The sequence below is a fragment of the Rhincodon typus genome, chromosome 23 (assembly GCF_021869965.1).
Source record: "Rhincodon typus isolate 14 chromosome 23, sRhiTyp1.1, whole genome shotgun sequence".
Lineage (NCBI taxonomy): Eukaryota > Metazoa > Chordata > Chondrichthyes > Orectolobiformes > Rhincodontidae > Rhincodon > Rhincodon typus.
Window position 1 is genome coordinate 9,688,452 of NC_063354.1, and position 26,006 is coordinate 9,714,457.

Here is a 26,006-nt window from a genome sequence, read left to right on the forward strand (position 1 = left end):
CTAGACCCTTCTTCAGAAAAAAAAATTCTGAAGAAGGGTCTAGGCCCAAAACGTCAGCTTTCCTGCTCCTCTGATGCTGCTTGGCCTGCTGTGTTCATCCAGCTCTACAACTCAACAGTCACAGACTGCTAACTTGAAAATTTCCTGTTTATAGAGTGTTAGTGGTCATGAAACAGGCCTAGAAATGCAAAGGCTCAGGATATTGTTTTGAGGACATGGGTTCAAATCCCTGTATAACATGCTAGTGGAACTGAAATTCAATTAATAAGTCTGGAACATAAACCCAAGCTCAATGGTACTGACTAAAAGAAAGATGTTTAATTGTTGTAAAAACCCATCTGATACACTAACGTCCTTTAGGGAAAGAAATCTTCAGTTCTTACCCAATCTGGCCTTCATGTGACTCCAGATCCACAGAAATATGGCTTATTCTTACCTGTCCCTAGGAAGGCCTAGCAAACCACTCAGTTCAAGAACAATTAGGATGGTCATCTCCCATGACGCAACAAAGAAGCAAAACCTGATTCTTTGTGTCCTGTCTGTTAACCAATAGTATATCCCTATTAATATATTATCCCCAACTCCATGAGCCTTCGTTTTGTCTATTAATCTTTATTAATCTACCTTACTGTTTACATCCTTAAAAACTCTTTTAAACAAAATGTCCTTTCATAAAACCATGTGGACAGTGATGATCTTTTCTTTGCTGATATTAATTACCTTAATTTCCTTGCTCTTATCAGTTCATTCGTTACTCACTTTCTGGTATGTAACTTGTGTCTCCCTACTAATAAGACACAAAAGAGTTGTTCAATGTCTCACTCATCAATGGACAAATATTTACTTTAGCTACTCTCCTTTTTAAATAGTTGTAAAAACAATCCTCAATCTGTGCTAAAATATTAACTCCAATTCCACAAGCCCTAATCCTAAGTGAAACTGCATGCTTCATAGCAGAAGGACGATAAGTGTCAATCTGAGGCTTTGGAGTAAGACTGAGGTTAAATCAGAAACATTGCATCACATCCTGAACCATGCATGAATTATATCTAATGAAAGTTATAATGTTAACAACATCAAAAAGTAATAATTAGTTTCATTAATTCTAAGCAAAGTCTGTGGTCATGTCAGGAATGTTCAGGAATCATGTGTTATTTCCTTGAGCAAAGCAGATCTCCAGATGCTGTTAGGTCATAAATTGCTCAATATGATCTGTATAACATGTGTCCCCATTGGCAAACTCTTTCCAGGCAAAATTACTGTTATCAAAGGCTGAACACGCTCCACTCTTCAAGAGCAGATCTAGATATTCAACCTAATACTTGGATATGGCCATTTTTCAGCAATGGACTCTAATGGGACAGAAAATCTAGCTCATTGTTATTCTAATTTCCAGACCAATCACATACTCAGTCTGCCAATGACAGCAGAATGGACATTGTCTTTTTTTTGAAGGCTTTTAGCATTTGTGATTTTTTTTAAACCTTGAACATGTTACCTCTCAGACTTAATCTCTCTCACTAAATGAAGAAAGCTTACACTTGTTCAGGACATGTCACAATATTACCATACTTTTTAGTTGGCTGACGTTAATAATCTAACAAATCTGAATTTTATTTCCCTAAACATTCTCGACGTGGGTGTCACATGTCACCTCTTGTTTAAATATGGTTTTAAATTATATAAAAATAATGAGGTTGCTTGTCTCAATGCATGAATAGCCATAATTATCTGTGAAAGCACAAGCAGACTGGCTCATAGTATTAAGTATAATTGTAAATTTTCAGTGCACTGAAGCAAATAAGAACACACTAATCTGTGATTCTTGTTTTAAAACACACAAGCGTAAGCTTTGAATAGTGTTCTTATCTTAAGCTGCATTTCATCACACACACTAAATCTTTCGTCTGCTATGCTGTATTTATGGATCACTCCAACATCATTTCTACCAGCATATTAACAAGATCTAGTACATGCATCTCAAATTTGCTTTAAAAGCTGGATAGCAAATGGGGCATGCACATTAACAGAAATATGCCAAATTTGAATTTTTTATCTTTATTATGTTCTGAAATATAGCTCTCTGAAGAATCAAGTGTTCTGTTGTTTTGTGTATTCAGCAAATTTTTAGAAAGCAGTACTTCTGTAATCATAAGGATGACACTGAAAAGCTGGGAACAGTGCTCTCAGTATTCCTATTTATTGCTTAAACACAATAATGAAGGATTGAAATGGATTTCTGGTTTGTGACTGCAGAAAACATAGCAAATAAATTAGATTATATACCAGAAATTAAAGGATAAGGAAAGCCTAGGGGGAGTACTTTCAGTACAAAGTAATCTTACATCTGTACCACTACAAATAAAAATTGAGGAATATGTTTTCTGCACATGGAATCCTGGCATTTTTGATTTTTTTTGCAACTAGCTGAGTTAATAGGGATGACTTTAAGTACATCTAGGAATGGCTCTGCTTCTTTAAATTGAAATTATTACATTGGACAGGGATGAAAAGTATTAGCCAGGAGAAGTTAATGTTGGTTGGGTACTATATTCAAAAGGATACCTATCTTTAAATGTCTCTAATTATACTCTCTCCGACTCGTGGTAAATATGAAGGCCTCTTATTCCAGTCGATTTTGCGCTCAATTTCTGGTATACCCTCCTTCTTCCTTGCAAGGTCGTAGTTTATGTAATTAAGCAAATTTGCTTGTGAGCCCAGCTTTCCAGTAGGTGCGCTGTACCAACCAGTGTTTTCTACAGGGGACGGCAGAAAGGAGAAGGTATGTCAACTGTGAAAGGCATCACAAATCCTTCCCTGACTTCATAGTGTTAGCATGGCTCAATTTTGAAACAAGATCGGTTCACCTTGAAATGGGAAATCCATCCATACCCCCAATCAAAACAAAACGTAATAAATAAGAATGGGAGGAACGTTAGGTGGCCTATTTCATCCGTACTTTTTCTTCATATAGTCTAGGAAAGCTTTCAAAAGACTTAAATACTCACTCAAGATCCAATTTTCTTTTATTTTGAAGTTGCTGGGATAATGTTCAACAATCAACAACACCTCTCAGTAGCTCATTCAAGCCACTGATTTTCATTTGGTGCAGCACTCCTCGAAATGGAGTGTATCAAACTGTGCTTGATCCTAACTGCACCTGACATCAATACACATACACAGGAAATACCAGGAGCTTACAAACAGCTGTACTAAGGCAGGTGCAGCCCCAGAAAAGAAGGTAAGGCATTCTGAAACACAACCATGTGAGATCTAGTAATCATTTTTCTAAAGGACTGTTGATAATGCTCCCAAATGCCAATAGTAATTCATAGATAAAAGATATGATTATTAGGGTCAAAGGCTTATTTGTGGGATAAAGGTATTTAAATAGAAATAAATATATTAAGATTATATAGTGCATTGGCCTTCAGTACAGGGCTACACATAGTCCGGTCAGAAATCCAGCAATGGACGGAAAGACCACTTTTCAATCCAGGAATTAGCACAGGATCCTTTCAAATATTTTAGATAATAGTGTAGATTGTGGAGAAAATGTTGCTTCTGTTAAATTTTATTATTTTTGAGAAGTGCAACAGGAATTGTGAATTGTTGAATTGCAATGTGGATCTATTCATTCTGATGCTGTTGCCGTATCATCACTGGATACAGGCCTGGAACGTCAATGTTGCATGTCCTCATATATGAGCTGATACGCTAATACAGCTGAACATTGTAAATGTAAAAGCAACATTCCAGGAGTGTTACTCCCTAAAGACTCAGGCCATAGGATTATTAAACTTTATTTTTTAAAAGGACTGTCCAGAGGCTACATGAATTCTGTAAAGCGGGTGAGATAGGGCTAAATTGAGAATTAAGGTTGTAACTCCACAGCTCCCATTTTCTAACGTTCACTTTTGACTGGTGAGGTTTAGCTTTGAAATTTTGTGAGCTGGTTCAAAGTCAGTTCTACTGTTTTACAGGACATCCAGGCATCCTGGGAGCAATTGGATCTGACACTGGTGTAGAATGTGGTTCATCTGGATGCTCCTCCTTTCTTGGCTGTACGGCAGGTTCCAGTGGAGGACAGAGATATTTGTTTAGTCTATTCTTTATGCTCTGACATCAGTTCTGTGGGCATGTCTGGGGACAATCCCAGGTTTGTCTAAAAGTCCAGACATATCAACATGATCCAAAAGAAGGATATGTGCCATTGTGGGTCCCATTGAGAATTCATTATGACCAACTGTGATTTGATATTTGAGTTATTCAGCACACAGGGAGGACACTCACTGTATGTGTGTTGGCCCCTTTGAACTATCTCATCAGTCCCACACTCCTGCTCATTCCTCATTGCTCTGCTCTTTTCAAGTATTTATTCAACTCCTTCTTGATTGTTACAATTGAATCTGCTTCCATTACCCTTTCAAGTAGTGATCTAAAAAGATCATAATAACACAATGCATTAAAAAAAACTTATCTCCTTTTTGACTCTTTCGACAGTGGTCAGCATCAAGGAACCAATATCTAAAGGAAGAATAAGGGACCAGGACCTTGGGCCACACTCCATGATCAGTAGAGAAGCAAGGAGCCACCTTGTATTTCTAGCAGGTCTTTAGGTACCCTTCGAACACCGATATTAGTATGGACCTGCACCCTAACTAACCCGAGCATGGAATGAGCTTGTGCCAGAATCAAAGGATTGGGCTAACCTGTCAAGTTTTCTTGAGGTTTAGCTTGTTTGGTGAGTTTGGGAAGATATAAAGTTGAATATAATGAAGTGAGGTGGGCCATCAACACAACTTCTAACAAGCAATAACTGTCCTCAGTTGGCAACTCATTTTGTCTAGCAAGGAAATCACTGTGCTGTTTGTGAAAAGCATAAAAGATGACGTATTGCTCCTGACATCGAGATGGGCCTTGCTGGACTTCTCTTCCAGTTCTGCCACAGCCCATTCAGATCAGACCCTTACAGACTGTTGAAACAATAGAGTTTTTCCCATGTTGAATTTTTAAAAAAAAATCTATTCAGATGTGTTATGACACAACTCTGGAGAAGTTGGGATTTGAACTCAGGCATTCTAGCTCAATTGACTTTAAAAAAGCATCAAAACAATAATTTAGTGGAAGCTTCTTCAATAAGATGTTCTTCAAGGGAAAGCTGGGATAGACTGCCAGCCTAGAGTGATCTGCAATGTACATATGACATTACATCAACGTACATTAATCACCTTTTAACAGTAGAGTGTAAAGTCAATTCTGTACACCACATCCAAAAACTATAAAAGGTGAGAAATCTTCAATTTAGTTTGAGAATGCAATTGATAATATATTCCAAACTTTTTCTGTATAATATTCTTTAATAAAATTTAAAGAATATTTTACTTGATAAGCTCTGAAGGAAACCCAATTTGTATGCATCCAAATGCAAAGGAAATTCAATATTTTCTTATTAGGTGTTCCTTCCACTAGTACTAGACTGTATTAAATTCCAACAGTAGAACCAGAATCTAAGCTTCACCATCCTTTACTTATGTTCTCCGTGTAAACAATGATATCTTATAGAATCATAGCGTAGGCGTACATCTGGCCTATTAGGTCTATGCCAGCTCGTTAGAAGGGCTATCCAAATGATCCCAGATTCCCATTCGTATATCTGTGCTACAGTCTGTGTTGGAAATCAAAGGTAAAAAATAAATTTTGAAAAATGCAAAAGATTATTAAATGACAAAGCTTCAAGTGAAAGAAATGAAAGCTGAATCAACACTAAACATGTAACAAAATACAATGGTTATCTCATCAAATTGCAGGATAAATTTTCAATTATTGAAGTCATAAGCTGAATGTTTAGTGTGAAAGTACAACATTCCTGTATGGATGGCTTTACAACCACAGTCCACGTTGTTCGAGCCTTTGTAGGATTCTGCTCAAAGTAACAGAACATCTGGTTTTTGACGAAGTATCTTTACATTTGTCCTCATAAATGAGGAACTGAACTGTGAAGTTAGACTAAACATTGGAAAGATTCGGGAAGAATTTTAAAAGCATATATTGAACCATACACTGGTGGGAAATTAGAACAACAAAGCAATGTGCAGTCAAAGTGGTTAAACACAAACTATATTTCAAAGAAATATGAAATAGAAAATAAATACAACTTGACAAGAATGAAAAAAAAATTAGGCAAGAGAAGAAGAGTAGTACAACCAGCAAAAAAAATCCTTGGTATACATTTCATGAACACAGAGAAAAAGAAGTAAGGACACTTAGAAGTGGGAGGATTTGCAATAGCCAGGGTGGGGGATGGTACACCTTTTAAATAACTTTCCTTTGGAATTCAGAAGCTAAGATCAATCCTGCACTCGACTCCATGTGTTTCAAACAGAATTTCTAACCTTACCGACTCAAACAGAAGCAAAAGGAACTGGAGATAGTGGAGGAGATTGAAAACTAGGTATAGCTTAAAAAGACACATACGGATTCCCTCGAGTCAAAAATGAATTAGAAGGAGAAACTGAATATTGTAAACCTAATTCTGATTTTTACAAAACGCCAGAGAAATAACCAAAATAATGTAGTCTGGAAAACTAACAATCGTAGGTGCAAAAAAAACAAAATGTCTGGTAAGGAAGTAAATTACAGTACATTAGTGACAGAGTGGAATATAATGGATTTACAAGAAGCAGCCACAACATGAATTAAGTGGTCTTTGCTGAAAATGTTTTATGCAATGGTGGAATTAACTTGATTCTATTTGGTACAATACTTTACACTTAGAGATAGGCCATGTGCAATACTCAGAAGGGGAAATTAATCAGGAAATTCCAACTGTTAATAATAGAAATGCATTGATTATAGAAACTTTATTGTATTGATCTTTGGACCTCTTCTATTCTCAGTCTTTAAAATTCTTCCCATAGCAGTATTTAAAAATACCTAACTTTAGTGATTATGTTACATTGTGTTGGAAGAAAAAATGTACAAATAATATTATACAAAAGAAATTCCTAGTGAGTTATTAAATTGCTCCTGATCTGAACTGTATATTAAGTGCAGTACATGGAATGCAACATCAACAACAACAACAACTTATATCTTAAATGTGCTTCTATTAATATTCACTATAGTACTTAGACAGCCTGTGATGTGTATTGGTAGTGCTGTGAAAGGAGTTTTTAATATTATGAGTGTCACTTCTTGCCTGAATCTCACTGATTCAGCCAACTTGCGTTCCACATGGTAGGTTCTGTTTTATATTAAGTTCAATTACTTAGTTTCAGAAGTTACACGACACCAGGTTATAATTCAACAGGTTTATTTGAAATCACAGGCTTTCGGAGCACTGCTCCAAAGAAAAGCACACAGGCACAGAATTTATAGGCAGAGAGATCAATAGGCACAGAATTTATAGGCAGAGAGATCAACAGGCAGAATGATCAAATGATCATACAAATGGTGTGAGTGAAGTGTCGACAGGCTGAATAATAGGTCTCTGCAGGTGATCATCAGTGTCAGACGGTGTGAGTAAAGTGTCAACAGCTGAATAACAAGTGAAGGGATAACCTAGGCAGAATGATCAAAAGATCTTAAAAACGCTGTGAGTAAAGTGTCAACAGCTGAACAGCAAGTGGAGGGATGACCTATAATCCGATTCAAAATCTCCCCTCCCCCTACCGCATCCCAAAACCAGCCCAGTTTGTCCCCGCCTCCCTAACCTGTCCTTCCTCCCACCTATCCCCTCCTCCCACCTCAAGCCCCACTCCCATCTCCTACCTACTAACCTCATCCCGCCTCCTTGACCTGTCCGTCCTCCCTGGACTGACCTATCTCCTCCCTACCTCCCCACCTACACTCACCTTTACTGGCTCCATCCCCGCCTCTTTGACCTGTCTGTCTCCTCTCCACCTATCTTCTCCTCTATCCATCTTCTATCCGCCTCCCCCTCTCTCCCTATTTATTTCAGAACCCCCTTCCTCTCCCCCATTTCTGAAGAAGGGTCTAGGCCCGAAATGTCAGCCTTCCTGCTCCTCTGATGCTGCTTGGCCTGCTGTGTTCATCCAGCTCTACACCATCTTATTCCAGCCGTTTAGTTTGTCTCCAGCACAGCCTTATTTTAATTTTTTTGTAATTATCTCTCTGCCTCAATTAATCGGATTATAGGTCATCCCTCCACTTGATATTCAGCTGTTGACACTTTACTCACACCATTTTTAAGATCTTTTGATCATTCTGCCTATTGCTCTCTCTGCCTATAAATTCTGTGCCTGTGTGCTTTTCTTCACTTCACCTGACGAAGGAGCAGCACTTTGAAAGCTTGTGATTTCAAATAAACCTGTTGGACTATAGCTTGGTGTTATGTGACTTCTGACCTTGTCAACCCCAGTCCAACACTGGCACCTCCACATTATTTTTACTTAGTTTTAACTTTTTCTAGTTGCTTCAGGAAAGTCCTTTAAATGAGATTTTCTGCTTGTTCTCCTTGCCAATCTTGCTGATTACATTTTTTTTGTTTCCAATAAAAATGTGATGAAAAGAGTGTAAAATGTATTATTATTTTTGGAATTTAGATTGTTTGTGAAAAAATCCAAGAGAGAGACTTAGCTCAATACTGTGTAGGTTTATATTAAATAAAGGTCAGAAAGTCATTTTGGAACAGTGACATAAATGTACCAGTAGCTAGGAGGCATGTGACTTCCATCAAGGCCTTGGGAGAGGTGCTGGAGTACTAATGGGATAATGTATCTACAGTTTTGGGTTTATGACAAGCGGGTTTAACATACTAAGCTATTAGTTTTATTTTTAGTTCAGTTCAGAAAACACCAGAATTTTTAGTTGAGAAGAATTAAGAAGCAAGTTTTTAGTTTCTCTCCCAGCAGGTTTTAGTATGGATCAGTTTGATTTAAAGGAAACCAGTTGCTATAGGATCAGTGTCTTTTAAGTTTGTGAAGTATCCAGTCAGGAGAGTTTGGATAGAAAATTTCTATTATTAGTAGTGAGAAAGTTGAAGCTCTCAAATTTGTGAAAAATTAATGACAGCAGATTCTGAGAGGAATCATCAAATTGTCTTCAAAGCCTACAGAAAAGTACCCGGAAGAGGTCGATCTAAAGAGCTGAGATGGGAGTACAAGTTTTCCTGCTTTGAATTTCTGTAATGGATAGTGTACAACCAAATTGAAACTTTGTGTCAATATTTGTGTTAAGACCTATCCAAACACAATATATAAATTTTACGTGCAGATATTGGTTTCTTTCTTTTCAATAAAAAGGTTATGTTCTGTTGTGAGAGAACATCTGCAGGCTCATGCGAATATATTTTAGCGACCAATCAGTAAGTTAACTAATAAAACAATTAAACATATGATCTATGAAAGTTTTCATTCTGGCATGACTTACCCAGTAGTACTGTTAGCTATGATGATAACAAAAGTCATTCTACTTATTTTCCCTTCCCCTGAATCTGTTTCCTGTTAAATCTTGATCACTGTGACATCTTCCAGCTCTGACATGGGATCCATGTCTGAAATATAATGTCCAATCTCTACACAGTTACTGCCTCACCCTTTATGTTATTCCCAGGATGTAAGTGTCATTGGCAAGAACAGCATTTACTGTCTGCCCCTGATTGTCCTTGAAAAGTTGGTGGTGAGCCTTCTTGAATTGTTGTAGTATGTACGGTAAAGGTACTCCGATAATGCTGTCAGGTAAAGAAATACAGGATTTTGATCCAGTGACAATAAAGAAACAGCAATGTATGTCTACTTGACATAAGAACATAAGAACTAGGAGCAGGAGTAGGCCGTCCGGCCCTTCGAGCCTGCTCCGCCATTCAATAAGATCATGGCTGATCTTTTCATGGACTCAGATCCACTTACCCGCGTTCTCACCGTATCCCTTAATTCCTTCATTGTTCAAAAAAGTATCTACCTTCTCTTTAAAAACGTTTACTGAAGTAGCATCAACTACTTCACTGGCCATGGAATTCCATAGATTAACAACCCTCTGGGTGAAGAAATTCCTTCTCAATTCAGTCCTAAATCTGCTCCCTCTAATCTTGAGGCTATGCCCTCTTGTCCTAGCTTCACCTGCCAGTGGAAACATCCTCTCTACTTCTGTCTTATCTATTCCCTTCGTAATTTTATATGTTTCTATAAGATCCTCCCTCAATCTTCTGAATTCCAATGAATATAATCCCAATCTACTCAGTCTCTCCTCATAAGCCAACCCCCTCAACTCCGGAATCAAACTAGTGAACCTCCTTTGCAGCCCCTCCACTGCCAGTACATCCTTTCTCAAGTAAGGAGACCAAAACTGCACACAGTATTCCAGGTGTGGCCTCACCTGCACCTTGTACAGCTGCAACATAACCTCTCTGCTTTTAATCTCAATCCCTTTAGCAATGAAGGACAAAATTCCATTTGCCTTCCTAATTACTTGTTGTACCTGCAGACCTACCTTCTGTGATTCATGCACAAGGACACCCAGGTCCCTCTGCATAGCAGCATGCTGCAACTTTTTACCATTCAAGTAATAATCCTTTTTACTATTACTCCTACCAAAATGTATGACTTCACATTTATTTACATTGTATTCCATCTGCCAGACCTTTCCTCTGCAAAGTTTCACAGTCCTCTGCACACTTTGCTCTGCCACTCATCTTAGTGTCATCTGCAAACTTTGACACCCTTCACGTGGTCCCCAACCCCAAATCATCTATATAAATTGCAAATAATTGTGGTCCCAACACCAATCCCTGAGGCACACCACTAGTCACTGACTGTCAGCTAGAATAGCACTCATTTATCCCCACTCTTTGCTTCCTGTTAGTCATCCAATCCTCTATCCATGCTAATACTTTACCCTTAACGCCATGCATCCTTATCTTATGCAGTAGCCTCTTGTGCGGCACCTTATCGAAGGCCTTTTGGAAATCTAGGTACACCACGTCCACTGGGTCCCCATTGTCCACCTTGCTCGTAATGTCTTCATAGAATTCCAAAAGATTTGTCAAGCATGACCTGCCCTTCATGAACCCATGCTGCTTCTGCCCAACGGGACAATTTCTATCAAGATGCTTTGCTATTTCTTCCTTGATAATAGACTCAAACATCTTCCCCACTACAGAGGTTAAGCTAACCGGTCTATAATTCCCTATCTTTTGTCCACTTCCCTTTTTAAACAGTGGCGTCACATTTGCTGTTTTCCAATCTGCTGGGACTGTCCCAGAGACCAGCGAATTTTGGAAAATTACCACCAGTGCACCTGCTATTTCTCCTGCCATCTCTTTTAGTACCCTGGGATGCATTCCATCAGGGCCAGGAGACTTATCAATCCTTAGCTCCATTAGCTTGCCCAACACAACCTCTTCCGTAATAATGATTGTTTCCAGGTCCTCACCTACCTTCGTCTCTTTGTCAATTACTGGCATGTTATTAGTGTCCTCCACTGTGAAGACCGATACAAAATACCTGTTCAATGCCTTGGCCATTTCATCATATCCCATAACTAAATTCCCCTTCTCATCTTCTAAAGGGCCAACGTTTACTTTAGCCACTCTTTTTCGTTTTAAATATTTATAGAAACTTTTGCTATCTGTCTTTATATTCTGTGCTGGTTTTTTTTCATGTTCTATCTTACTTTTCTTTGTAGCTCTTTATGTGGCTTTCTGTTGACCTTTAAAGTTTTCCCAATCTTCTAGTTTCATGCTGTTTTTGGCCACTTTGTATGCCTTCTCTTTCAATTTGATAGCCTCCCTTATTTCTTTAGACACCCATGGCAGATTACCCCTTTTCTTACAGTCCTTCCTTTTCACTGGAATATACTTTTGCTGAGCACTTTGAAAAATTGCTTTGAAAGTCCTCCACTGCTCGTCAACTGTCCCACCATAAAATCTTTGTTTCCAGTCTACTTTAGCCAAGTCCTCCCTCATTCTATTGTAGTTGCCCTTGTTCAAGCACAGGACCCTGGTATTGGATTTTATCTTCACACTCTCCATCTGTATTCTAAATTCATACTATGATCACTCCTTCCAAGAGGATCCCTAACTATGAGGTCATTAATTATTCCTGTCTCATTACTCAGGACCAGATCTAGGATAGCTTGCTCCCTCGTCGGTTCCATTACATACTGTTCAAGAAAACTATCACGGATACACTCAACGAACTCCTCCTCAAGGCTACCCTGACTGAGCTGGTTCGACCAATCTACATGTAGATTAAAATCCCCCATGATAATTGCCGTACCATTTTTACAGGCATTAGTTATTTCTTTGTTTATTGCCCGCCCCAATGTGATGTTATTATTTGGTGGCCTATAGACTACGCCTATCAGTGACTTTTACCTCTTAGAATTTCTAATTTCCACCTAAATGGATTCAATCTCATTCTCCATAGAACCTAGATCATCTCTCAGCACTGCCCTGATGTCGTCCTTGAATATCAGAGCTACACCACCTCCCTTACCTTCCTGTCTGTCCTTCCGAATAGTCTGGTACCCTTGGACATTTAACTCCCAGTCGTGACCATCCTGTAACCATGTCTCCGTAATGGCTACCAAATCATATTCATTCTCGATGATTTGTGCCATTAACTCATCAACCTTGTTACGAATGCTACCAGCATTCAGATAAAGTGCCTTTATGCTGGCTTTCTTACCCTCATGATTTCCAACATCTCTAATAACATCTCCTGAGTTATCCTTCCTTTTTGCTTCTTTCATAGTCTGCCTTGAACTTAAACCCTCCTGCACACATGCTAACCTGCTGCTTACCTTTTTATTTACCATCATACTCCCCGTCATTTTCCCTTTCCCCTCCCCCCAACTCACTAGTTTAAAGTTCTAGTGACCACCTTATTTATCCTTTTCACTAGAACACTGATTCCAGATCGGTTCAGGTGGAGACCGTCCCACGGTACAGATCCCTCCGGTTCCAAAACTGATGCCAATGCCCCATGAAATGGAACGCCTCTTTCCCACACCACTCCCTTAGGCACGTGTTTACTTTCCTAATTTTCTTATCCCTAAGCCAATTTGCACACGGCTCGGGCAGTAATCCGGAGATTATGACCCTCGAGGACCTGTTCCTTAATTTCGTTCCTAGTGCTTGATAATCCCCAAACAGGTCCTCCATCCTAGCCTTGCCTGTGTTGTTAGTCCCAACGTGGACCACAACAACTGGATCCTCCCCCTCCCGCTCCAATATCCTTTCAAGCCGGTCAGAGATGTCCTGCACCTTGGCACCGGGCAGGCAACACACCATGCGGGACTCCCAATCCGGCTTGCAAAGGATACTATCTATCCCCCTAACTATAGAATCCCGCTGCCCAAATATATTCCCGGCAGCCCCCTGGTCCTCACTGTCACCTCTCCCCCTGCTGCTGAAAAATGAAGGCCGCTGACGCTCGAGGTAAGCCCTTTAAGAGGGAAAACTTACTTACCTTCCTGGTAAGGGAATGGTGACAATGGTGTATAACAAGAAACTAGCACCTGGTGTCTTTATCCTTCTTAGTATTGGAGGTCAGAGGTTTGGGAGGTACAAAGTAGCCTTCATTTCTCCTGTTGTTAGTTCACACTACTGCCAAGTTTAAAAAGACAGATGGAGTAGATGCTTGAGGCCGGCAGTCTATCAAACAGATTGCTTTGTACTGAACAGCGCTGAGCTTTATTATTACTGTAACTGCATCCATCCATGAGAGTGGAGTGTATTCTGTCATACTTGTAAATGTGTGCTTTGGAGGTGAGGAAAGGCTTTGGGGTGTTCACTGAGTGTTCATAGCATTTTGCACAACATGGTTGTGCCCTTGGTACATTATGCCTTGGTATTCTGTCCAATCACTGCTACCTGCATTTCCATTAATACCCAATGGGGCAGCACGGTGTTTATCCTTGGGCGATTGTGGAGTTTGCACATTCTCCCTGTGTCTGCGTGGGTTTCCTCTGGGTGCTCGGGTTTCCTCCCACAGTCCAAAGATGTGCAGATGTGGATTGGCCAAGCTAAATTGCCAACAGTGTTCAGGGACGTACAGGTCAGGCAGATTATCCATGGTAAATGCAGGGTTACAGAGATAAGGTAGGGATGTGGGTATGGGTGGGATGCTGTTTGAAATGTCGTTGTGGAGTCGATGGGCTGAATGGCCAGCTTCCACACTGTAAGGATTCTATAATTCAATGTCACCTGTTGTGTGACCTGCCTGACATCTCCCATTGATTTCACCCTCTAATGGAGAAGACGCATCCAGCTTCGCTGTTGAATACTTGGTCTCTTCCTCTGTCCAGGTAACAGTGGCCTTGACTTATATTGGCTGTGTTTGTTACAGCACTTATATCTGCTTCGAGATTTCGAGATACCTGTTGGTTCTGATGCCCAAGGTCCTAAGTTGCTTTGCTTAATGCAGTTTTGAAAATGACTTGCAGGAGACATTTTACTTACTTTTCAAGGGAAAGTTATTTAATTTATCTTTTGCTATGCCCCATCACCCCTATCCTAACCCTAACTCCTGCCCTCTCATTCTGCTCTCTCATTCTGCTCTCTCTTCTCTCCTCTCTGTATGAAGTAAATATTCGAAGATAAAGTTGCTTTTGGTTGATGTGAAATGTGTTGTACAGCTAAAAAAACTAATTTTTATTTAAGTACTTTAATCAAATGTATTAATTCATCCTTTTTTTTCTTGCTTGCATCATAATCCAATGCTTTCTGCTGCATTACACATCGTGACCTTAGGTGCCTACTTACTGCAGTCTATTCTGGGACCAGATTTCAGTGTAAATCTTACTGGCCACTTATCACATTTCCATACCTTTTAATATTAGCTTACGACTGCTGCTTCCTTAAATGTCAAGATAAGTTAACATTTTTCCGAATATATTCTCTGGACCTTATGTCAGCCTGAAATGAGAAGAAGAAGAAAAATATTTACACCAGAATTACTGGGACAAGTTCAGTGACATATTTGTGACAGTCATGATTTGTGTGGCAATCATATAAAATGGAGACACGTGGGGATGAGAATATAGCCAGGAGGCAGCAGTCACATACGAACATGTTCGTTGCCCAGTCTACCAATGTGACTGGCTGTCTCACAATTACTTTTTGTGCCCCTTTTACTAAAACGCCGATACAAAATAATCTGGACGTGGCAGCTAATGAAAGATATGACACACAGGCACAAAGGAGAGAGTTTGCCGAGTCTGACTTGTAAATTTTCTTGGGTGAAACACAATCTAGGAGAGACTGCATGGCTATGACAGAAAAGCCACCAAAAAGGATCACTTATGCCATATCAAGTCAGTTGGCACTGGCAATGACTACCAGCTCTCTCGGACTGTGAGAAGGTTGCCGCAGCAAAGTTCAATACTTCACCAGGGTAGGAAACATTAGAAGTGTTAATAATACCTGCACCAGAATCTTTGAGCCATTGAAACTCAGGAGCCAAATCTGCCCACTCCCCTTTGACTGTAATTACATTTCCAGTCTTGAAAAAGGGTGATGGGACTATTACTTCATTAGACATGAAAACTCATACAGTCCATTATACGATTTTAACATTATAAAGTAAATTTCAACTTCAAAACTTATAAGTAGAAAAGGCTTGCTATTCACTGGTATGAATAGGTATAACAAACACAGTCCGTGCACGTGGCTTGTGATGTAATGATGTGGAGGTGCCGGTGTTGGACTGGGGTGGACAAAGTCAGAAGCCACATGACACCAGGTTATAGTCCAACAGGTTTATTTGAAATCACAAGCTTTCGGAGCCTCAGTCCTTCTTCAAGTGTTAGTGAGAGAAGTAGTATCAGATCCTAATTTATAAGTAAAAGACCAAAGGTTCACACCATTGATGAGGAAGTACTAAACAAACCTAAAATGCTGTTAAATCTTTAATCAGTTAGAAGGTTTTAATTGATTAATATGTATATGTAAATCCTTGAATTCCTTTCAAGTCACGGTCCTGAGAGAACTAAAGGTTTTATCAGTGTAAAGAAGAGGTGACATTTTAGGTCAGACAATGCATGTTAGGTGTGAGGCCTTGTTTAGACTCTGTTCATGTTTTAGTTTGGAGTCAGGCTGGTTTTATTTTTAAAGTAGGAATTTATAAAAGGCCACATTGACTGACTGTCTATAAATTGTGTGCTTTTTGAACAAAATAAAATGTATCTGCAAATATAAATTCACCCCATAGACTCACATGTGTATGCATGCGTATATGTGTGTGTTTGTGTGACAGAGAGAGAGAGTGAGGGGGGGGAACAGAGGATGTGTATGAGGGAGGAGAGAAAGAGTGTGTGTGCGTGAGTGGGGGAGAGAGAATGCGTGTGTGAAGAGGGGGAGAGAGAGAGTGTATGTGTGTTTGTCTGTGTGTGAGAGAGAGAGTGGGGGTAGAGATTGTGCGTGTGCATGTGTGTGTGTGCGCGCGCGTGGGGGAGAGTGTGTGTGTGTGTTTGTGGGGGGGAGAGAAAGTGGGGGACAGAGTATGCGTGTCAGTGTGAGTGAGGGAAGAGAGAGATTGTGCGTGCATGGGTGGGGGAAAGACACTGAGTGCATGAGGGGGGAGAGAGTGTGTGTGTTGTGAGTGAGGGGGGAGAGAAAGAGTGTGTGTGTGTGTCAGGTGGGGAGAGGGAGTGTGTGTGTGAGTGAGGGGGGGAGAGAGAATGTGTGTGTGCGTGAGAGAGGTGGGGGAGAGACAGTGTGGGGGAGTGTGTGTGTGTGTGAGTGAGTGAGTGTATTGAGTGGTGGGGTCAGCTGTAGTGTGACATGAACCCAAGATCCCGGTTGAGGCCGTCTTCATGGATACCGAACTTGCCCCTGCTCGGCAACTCTGCGTTGTTGTGTATCCCAAAGTCTGCCTTGGAGGAAGTTTACCCGAAGATCCGAGGCTGATTGTCCTTGAACTTGACCACAATCTCTCTCTCCCCGCCTCACGTACACACACTCTCTATTCCCCACTCACGCACACACATTCTCTCTCTGCCCCTCCCACACACACTTTCTCCTCCCCTCACCCACACATGCTGTCTCTCCCCGCTCACTCTCTCTCACACAAACAAACAAACACACACACACACACACACATGAATCTATGGGGTGAATTTATATTTGCAGATACATTTTATTTTGTTCAAAAATCTCACAATTTATAGACAGTCAGTCAATATGGTCTTTAATAAATTCCTACTTTAGAAATAAAACCAGTCTGACACTAAACCAAAACACAAGCAGATTCTAAACACGGCCTCACACCTAACATGCACTGTCTGACCTAAAATGTCACCTCTTCTTTACACTGATAAAACCTTTAGTTCTCTCAGGACCATGATTTCAAAGGAACTCGGGGATTTACATATACGTATTAATTAACTAAAACCTTCTAACTGATTAAAGATTTAACAGCATCTTAGGTTTCTTTAGTATATCCTCATCAATGGTGTGAACCTTTGGTCTTTCACTTATAAATTAGTGTCTGATACTATCTCTCTCACTAACACTTGAAGGAGGACTGAGGCTCTGAAAGCTTGGATTTCAAATAAACCTGTTGGACTATAACCTGGTGTCGTGTAATTTCGGGCTTGTGATGTAATACACGCTCTCCCATGTGAGCTCCTAAGTATGCTTATCTTGACAGATCCATAAAGTGATGCCTCAAGACTTGCATCCGAGTAGCAGAAAAGGCAACATCAAACACAAGAGTCACAAATACAAGACCTGCGATAACACAGTTAAAAGTGCTTCTAAACAGAATGTCTTGGTTTCTATATTCTCTCTTAAAAGTAGCAAAGGGTAAGACTCAAAAACACCATATTTCATGTTTTGAGACAACAAGGTGCAGAGCTGGATGAACACAGCAGGCCAAGCAGCATCATAGGAGCAGAAAGGCTGACGTTTCGGGCCTAGACCCTTCATCAGAAATGGGGGAGTTGAAGGGGGTTCTGAAATAAATAGGGAGAGAGGGGGAGGTGGATAGAAGATGGATAGAGGAGAAGATAGGTGGAGAGGAAACAGACAGGTCGAAGAGGCGGGGATGGAGCCAGTAAAGATGAGTGTAGGTGGGGAGTTAGGGAGGGGATAGGTCAGTCCAGGGAGGACGGACAGGTCAAGGGGGCGGGATGAGGTTAGTAGGTAGGAGATGGGGGTGCGGCTTGAGGTGGGAGGAGGGGATAGGTGGGAGGAAGAACAGGTTAGGGAGGCGGGGATGAGCTGGGCTGGTTTTGGGATGCGGTAGTGGGAGGGGAGATTTTGAAGCTTGTGAAATCCACATTGATACCATTGGGCTGCAGGGTTCCCAAGCGGAATATGAGTTGCTGTTCCTGCAACCTTCGGGTGGCATCGTTGTGGCACTGCAGGAGGCCCAGGATGGACATGTCATCTGAGGAATGGGAGGGGGAGTTGAAATGGTTCGTGACTGGGAGGTGCAGTTGTTTAGTGCGAACCGAGCGTAGGTATTCTGCAAAGCGGTCCCCGAGCCTCTGCTTGGTTTCCCCGATGTAGAGGAGGCCACAACAGGTACCGCGGATGCAGTATACCACATTGGCAGATGTGCAGGTGAACACCTGCTTGATGTGGAAAGTCTTCTTGGGGCCTGGGATGGGGGTGAGGGGGGAGGTGTAGGGGCAGGTGCAGCACTTCCTGCAGTTGCAGGGAAAAGTGCCGGGTGTGGTGGGGCTGGAGGGGAGTGTGGAGCGGATAAGGGAGTCACGGACAGAGTGGTCCCTCCGGAAAGCAGATAAGGGTGGGGAGGGAAAGATGTCTTTGGTGGTGGGGTCGGATTGCAGATGGCGGAAGTGTCGGAGGACGATGCATTGGATCTGGAGGTTGGTGGGGTAGTACGCGAGGACGAGGGGGATTCTTTTTTGGTTGTTATTGCAGGGACGGGGTGTGAGGGATGAGTTGCGGGAAATGTGGGAGACACGGTTGAGGGTGTTCTCGACCACTGAGGGGGGGAAGTTGCGGTCCTTGAAAAACGAGGACATCTGAGATGTACGGGAGTGGAATGCCTCATCCTGGGAGCAGATACGGCAGAGGCGAAGGAATTGGGAATAGGGAATGGCATTTTTGCAGGAAGGTGGGTGGGAGGAGGTGTATTCTAGGTAGCTGTGGGAGTCAGTGGGCTTGAAATGGATATCGGTTTCCAGGTGGTTGCCCGAGATGGAGACAGAGGGGTCCGGGAAGGGGAGAGAGGTATTAGAGATGGTCCAGGTGAACTTAAGGTTGGGGTGGAAGGTGTTGGTGAAGTGGATGAACTGTTCGAGCTCCTCGTGGGAGCACGAGGCGGCGCCGATACAGTCATCAATGTAACGAGGGAAGAGGTGGGGTTTAGGGCCAGTGTAGGTACGGAAGAGGGATTGTTCCACGTAACCTACAAAGAGGCAAGCATAGCTTGGGCCCATGCGGGTACCCATGGCCACCCCCTTTATCTGTAGGAAGTGGGAGGAATTGAAAGAGAAGTTGTTGAGGGTGAGGACGAGTTCGGCCAAGCGGATGAGGGTGTCAGTGGAGGGGGACTGGTCGGGTCTGCGGGACAGGAAGAATGGGAGGGCCTTTAGGCCATCTCTATGGGGAATGCAGGTGTATAGGGACTGAACTGTTTTATTCTGCGTGAGACAGAAATCGATGTAAGATCCGGGCCTAGCAGAAAAATAATTTGATTAAATTACTGGTACATGGTATTCGAATGAAAAGTAATCTTCTTACTTTGGCTACAAAAATTCGTTTTAATTACTCTGAGTCCCACTGACATGCCAAGTTGACTGAATTAATTGACTTACAAGCTTAAAAAACACAGCTTATGACTATTTTTACAATGCACGTTTGCTTTGTAGGCAGCCAATCCATGCGTTTTCTAATTTTAGTGATAAAGTAGATGTAAGTATAATGGGATGGGAAGGGTGACATAGTAGGCAACTTGATTAAGCTACTTGGCTGTTTAGTGCATTCTGACCATTGGATCCCTTTAAGTTCAAATAAAGATCATGGTAAAAAGTAAAATGAAAAAAAATTGCTTGCAGAAACCACTATTGACGACTTGTACAATATTTAACAGCTCTGCCATCAAGAGAAAATGCTAGTCCACTTTAGCTCTTCTGCTAGTCACTTTAACACTATTATCATGGCACTGACTGAAGTGAGTAGTACATAACTTATAATGAGGCTCAAGGTCATCAGAAAAGTCAGACCTATTGTGATTGTGAAATTCACGACCAGTTGCAATAAATATTCCCTTCAACTCCCTTCAATTAATGCCAGGCTTAATGGAGACACCTCTGAGTGACCCACATTGCTTGTCTTATTATCAGCTGATGATTTCTTGTCTTCTCCATCAAAGAACCATAGGTTGCAAGCTAAATGGAAGTGAATCAATGCTATTGAACTTTGTGCTCTGAAGAAGGGTCATCGGACCCGAAACGTTAACACTGATTTTTCTTCACAGATGCTGCCAGACCTGCTGTGCTTTTCCAGCAACTTCTATTTTTGTTCCTGATTTACAGCATCTGCAGTTCTTTCAGTTTCTATTGCATTTTGAAATAGTTGTTGCATGTCTGTTCAATATATGCTTCTAAAAGTGTTTATCTCTTGTCTCTTGTGAACATTTCTCGTTTGACATCAATGTGACATACCACTATGTGTTTCCTTAGTTCAAGGAACATGATTGGTGAATGGCTCCACTATCATTTAGTTAACTTTGCATAGATAGAGAAGTCCTACAACATGTACATGATGAATTTGCACCAGTGACAACAGTCTCTGGTGGCATGCTCATTGCTTTGTGAAGTAGTACCTCATGTCACTTGTGTATAGGGCAATGTCACGACACAGAACTGCCACTGACGTCAATGTAAGCTAGCTGCCTTTGTGCTACATCTTACATGCCAATGCTGGAGGGCACTGACTCATCATTGCCAGTGACTTGGGTTAATGTAGTATAGTGAACATCTATGATATCCTGGGCTCCCTTGATTATGCTTGTATGTAATGCTCTATGCTGAAGTGGGCTACAACTTCATCTTCAAATTTGAACTACGAAGCATGAGGTAATAGGACAGCTGCTCCTATTATATCACTGTCTTGACAGTCAGTAAAATGCGAAATACAGTGTTTATAAATTAGACCAAAGAGATTATTGACTATATTTAAAAGAATCTCTATCAATCCACTTGCCTGTTAGCAGAGTGAAACAGTCGACCTTAAGTGAATATGTGAAAAAAGACTTCCATCAAACTGTGAAATGTTTTTCTTCAATGAAGAATTGGCAATGTATAACAGTTTCAATAAAAAAGTCATTTTTCTACAGGTTCCAGTTTGACTGCAAACTTTCTAAAATGCTGCAAAAAGTGACAACATGCCACATAGGAAAGCTCTGATGGCAGCAGTATTTGATAATTGATTACTGTGGCTTTTCAAGTTTGACAGGAGTGATAGAAATTGTGCTGAGCAATGGAACTCTTCCTTAATACACTTTTATGTTGCTGTCCACGGTCTAATGCAGACAATTTACAGCAGATATATTGTGGCCAAACTGTGATGGCTGTGTGCACCATTTTTAAAATTAGAATGTGAATCTTATATGTGATAAGCTAACCGTACTGCTTTGACTGATGGTTGTTCCATAATATGTTGCATTAAGGACCATTGACAAATCATAATGTATATACTATCTTACTTTTGAAAAGCAATAATGAGAAACTGGCAATGGGTGGAATTTCCTGTTTGTTTGCATTCTGAATACATCTACTCGTGGTGCAAGAAAATCCTAGTGTAGGGGTTCAAGAAAACCGAGGTACAGCTGTATTATATATGAAAATACACTATGCCAAATTTAGTCATTTTTTAAATATAATTGTTTAGTGATCCCTTTACATTTTAGGTTATTTATAATCGCTCTACTTTCCCAGGCTAATTAGATGTCGGTACAAGTGCATTTCCTGCAATTATGCTAGTTCAAAACAAATGTAAAATTAAGCCCAGAATTTTATACATAACAGAAAATAAGTCATCTTATTTGGCCGTCTTGTCCATGTTGAATCAAAGATGCCCAGATGCCCTTTTCAATCCTATCTTCCTGCACACCAACCTCAACCCTGCAGCTTACAACGCTTAAGGTGTAGATCCAGGTACTTTTTAAAAGACTTAAGGGTCGCTGCCTCCACCAACAACTCAGGCAGCAAATTTCAGACACTCATCACCCACTGTGTAAAAACATTTTTCCTCACGCCACCTCTAATCCTTCCACGTGGCTTGAATCTAGGACCCCTGGTTTTTGAGCTCTCTGACAAGTGTAGTGGGTTCCCCGTTTACTCTATCTTTACCCTTCACAATTTTGTCATGAACATGTCATCCCAAACAACCCCAACCTCTCCAATCTCTCCTCATAGCTACAATTTTCTAGCCCTGGCAATATGGAGTAAATCTTGTCTGCAGTCTTTCCAGAGCAATTATGTCCTTCCTGTAACATGGTGCCCCGAACTGCACACAATGGTCCAGTTGCGGCCCCACCAGTATCTTGTGGTTTTTAAAAAGAATCCACTGAGCCACCATGCTGCGCTGTTTGTTTTGCTTGGTAATTTGAACGAAATTTATCGGCATTGAGACTTGTTCTGTAATTTCTGTTAGTTCCTTTGAATATATTTTTAGGACATCTGTATAAGACACATTAAAAATTAAAAAGCTTTGAGTATTGCACATTGCTAAGAATGCTGTGTATCTCAATCTTAAAATAAAACATACAAACATAGAAAACAGGTGTAGGAGTAGGCTATTTGGCCTTTTGAGCCTGCACCACCATTCAATATGATCATGGCTGATCACGCAATCTCAGCATCCCACTCCTACTTTCTCTCCATACCCGATCAAAAGCACTTTTGATCCCTCTATTTTTGCAAATCAATCCTCATTTTAATTCCCCTTTTCTTCTTCAGTTCTTTGAATGTGATATGTCCTCATTCCGTGCCCACCTTTCCTGAAACTCCATGTTTGAACCTCCCAATCAGTTTTCCGACTCTGCCATTGGTCTGAAAGCACAGGTGACACTGTCTGTGTGTCCCTGCACTATCACTTCCTTAAATTTAATGAATAAAGCAAACCTTACAATCCTTGGGGCGGCACAGTGGCTCAGTGGTTAGCATTGCTGCCTCACAGCACCAGGGACTCGGGTTCAATCCCAGCCTTGGGTGACTGTGTTTTCAATACAGTAATGAGACAAATCAATTGTCTCATCAAAAAATACAGGGTAGTGAATGAAAGCCAGCACAGATTTGTTAACAGTAGGGTCTTATTTGATGAAGTGATTGAATAGGTGGTGGAATTGGTTTATATAAATTTTCTAAGGATTCTTGGTAAAACATCACACAACATTGCACCGCAAAAGTAGGGAAACATTTCAAGGCATTTTATAGAAGCAAATACGTACAAAAAATTACATACAAAGGATACTCATATGAAGTTTATTTAAGAGATAGATTGTTAAGGAACAACTTAAAGAAGAGGACAGGATATGGAGAGACCAAGTTTAAGGAGGGAATTTCAGATCTTGGGGTCTAGGTGTTTCAAAGTTAATGTTGAGTTAATGGTGAGTTAATTAAGTAATAGTTATTTAGTAGTACACAATTTGAGCAATGCAGAAACAAAGACACATTTTGTCAAAGCTTTCTGTCTTGCACTCATCAGGACAATTCACAAGAAATACTAAAGAGTGCAAGCTTTAATAAAATGTGTCTTTTCCCAGCAAAATTTAAGTAAGTAGATCACTTGATTGTTAATTGCTTTGGATATTGCGAAAAATTCTACATAAATGCAAGTCTTTTCCTTTCTTCTGACACAACACCACTTTTAAGGTCTCTCATTGTCACTATTGTAACTGCCATTCTTTGATTCCAGTCTATCTGGGTCAGTTCCCATATAAATTTTATACTCCATTTGAGTAGTTAAACTTTGATTTCTCCCTGTCTTTTTCTAATGACACTGGGATCACTGTTTTCTAAGTATCTTCTAACCACCATGAAACATACTCTATTTGCAAATTTATTTTAGAGAAATAGACTCAGCATTGCTTCCTTCCCTGTTGGGCTGGAAGCATAACTGATTTACTAAGTTATATTGGACATAATGCAGGCATTCCCTCTCACACTCTCCAAACCTTTGCCCTGCTGTTTTCCTGATCTCTCCGAGGACAACTGAATGCCTCCATTATCACTGCTCTACTTGCATATTTCTGTAATTTCCTTGCAAATGTTCTCAATTTCCTTCCCATTATTTGGTGACGTACACAACCAGGCCAATCATATAGTTCATCAGCATATTGGCCTAGATCTTCCAATCCCATTAGAACTTGCTGCTAATGAGGGTCACAATGATATTGGAGGCTTCTGGAACCAGAAATTTCCGATACCTAAGAAATGGTTCCAAGGAGCCCTAAGTGACGGTCCTCACTGTGAGCTATCGTCAGATAAAACTGGGCAGTTCTCCCTTTTATAACCCCGGTTTTTACACTGCATCACTGAAGATTTTCTGCTTTTGAATCCTCAGGTATATCATTTTTTTACATTGGTATAGCACTATAGCAATTCTTTTATGAATACTGTCACTGCCCTCTTTTATTACCTTCCCTTTCACAAACATGTGCCAGCCAGGAATATTAAGTGCCCATTCCTCCACTTGTTTGAGTCAGGTCTTTGTTATTGCACAATCCCATGTGACTACTTTCGCCTATGGCTAAATAACCTTATTATCATATTTTTTGTATTTACATACTTCAAGCCCATCTGAGACTACCTCGCATTTTCTGTCTCTAATTCCTTCTATTTCTGAACTATTCTATATTCAAATGTTGATTGTCCTCTTCACACCTATCTCCTTTCAAAGGCTTCATCCTGCCACCTGCCAAATTAGTTGAAACCTTCCCCGACTTGTTGTGATTCCATCTTTACTTTTGACTCATTTTGTTATCTCGCTTTCACTTGTCAGAGTTGATGCCTTGTTTGATTGGAGCCAGATTTCTCAAATTTAGTCATGAGCATTCATTGTAAGGACCATGGCCAATTTCAGTCCTTGCAAATCTCTACTCCAATAACTCTTAACAAGTACAATGACTATAGCTGTATGCAACATTTCAAGAGCTTCATGCTGTCAGAATCACCTTCCTGGATTACTAGTTCATATATTTATTTCTTCATGTTAATGTTTTATTTGCTGTGGGCAATTACTGTCACAAAACGATGCTTCAAACATTGAGTCAATTAGTCAGTTGAGTCCTGTATTGGCTGAAATTTATTTAACAAAATACTCTTCACTGTAAAACAGAATCATTATTGTCAGCTGTGCACGCATCAACTCATGTCATCTTTACTTCATCATTCATCTATTTAATTGTCAATAGGTCTCTTTCATGTTATTTATTACCTTAGAATATCTTGAGATCCTTATAGGGTTTTCTTTGCAACAATGAACAATTTATGCAATCTCTTGATTCAATCCAATTAAAATTCCCACCAGGTTGTAGTTGTGTTATATGTAATTTGGCCAATTAATAATCCAGTTTACAACCTCAGCACTTTTGTGAACAGTTTTCACTTAAGCCAAAAGACTCTAGTGAGGGAATTATATGGAGTTTCTGAAATTATTTATAATAGTCACTACCCATTCTTTCCTCATTGACTGTGTTTACATTCTCCAAGAAAGCGAGTTGCTAAGAATGAACAGATTTCATACAGCGAATCTGGTTTGAATTTAAAAGGTTAGGTTTCCATCTGACATATTGTGCAAATGCACTGTATTATGAAATTGGTGATAAAACTCAAATAATTACTGGCATGTCTTACAGTAGGGAGAAGCAGACAAATAGGAAGACTGTATTAAATCACAGGTGAAAAACAATTCTGCGTTACAAAATGGGTTTGAAAGGTCAGTATCTATCCATGAGTGAAAATTATTTGTTTGTGGTTTACATTAAAAAACAAAATCTATTCAGGTGAGAAATTTGAAAGTGCAATTATTTTCCAAGTTATTATTAGCTATGAACATACAA

At 40.4% G+C, this 26,006-nt stretch overlaps 1 protein-coding gene across 6 annotated transcripts in view; it reads right to left on the bottom strand.

Moving 5' to 3' along the window:
* The window catches only part of LOC109914772 (endonuclease V), a 101,070-nt gene that overhangs the window by 7,828 nt on the left and 67,236 nt on the right, over positions 1–26,006 (bottom strand). For 3 of the 6 annotated variants that reach the window (XM_048610663.1, XM_048610664.1, XM_048610660.1), the window contains one exon: positions 14,793–14,881. In XM_048610663.1, the coding sequence (XP_048466620.1) occupies positions 14,831–14,881 (51 nt within the window). In that variant the 3' untranslated portion in view covers positions 14,793–14,830. The other 3 variants (XM_048610661.1, XM_048610662.1, XM_020514383.2) reach the window with 3 other exon arrangements.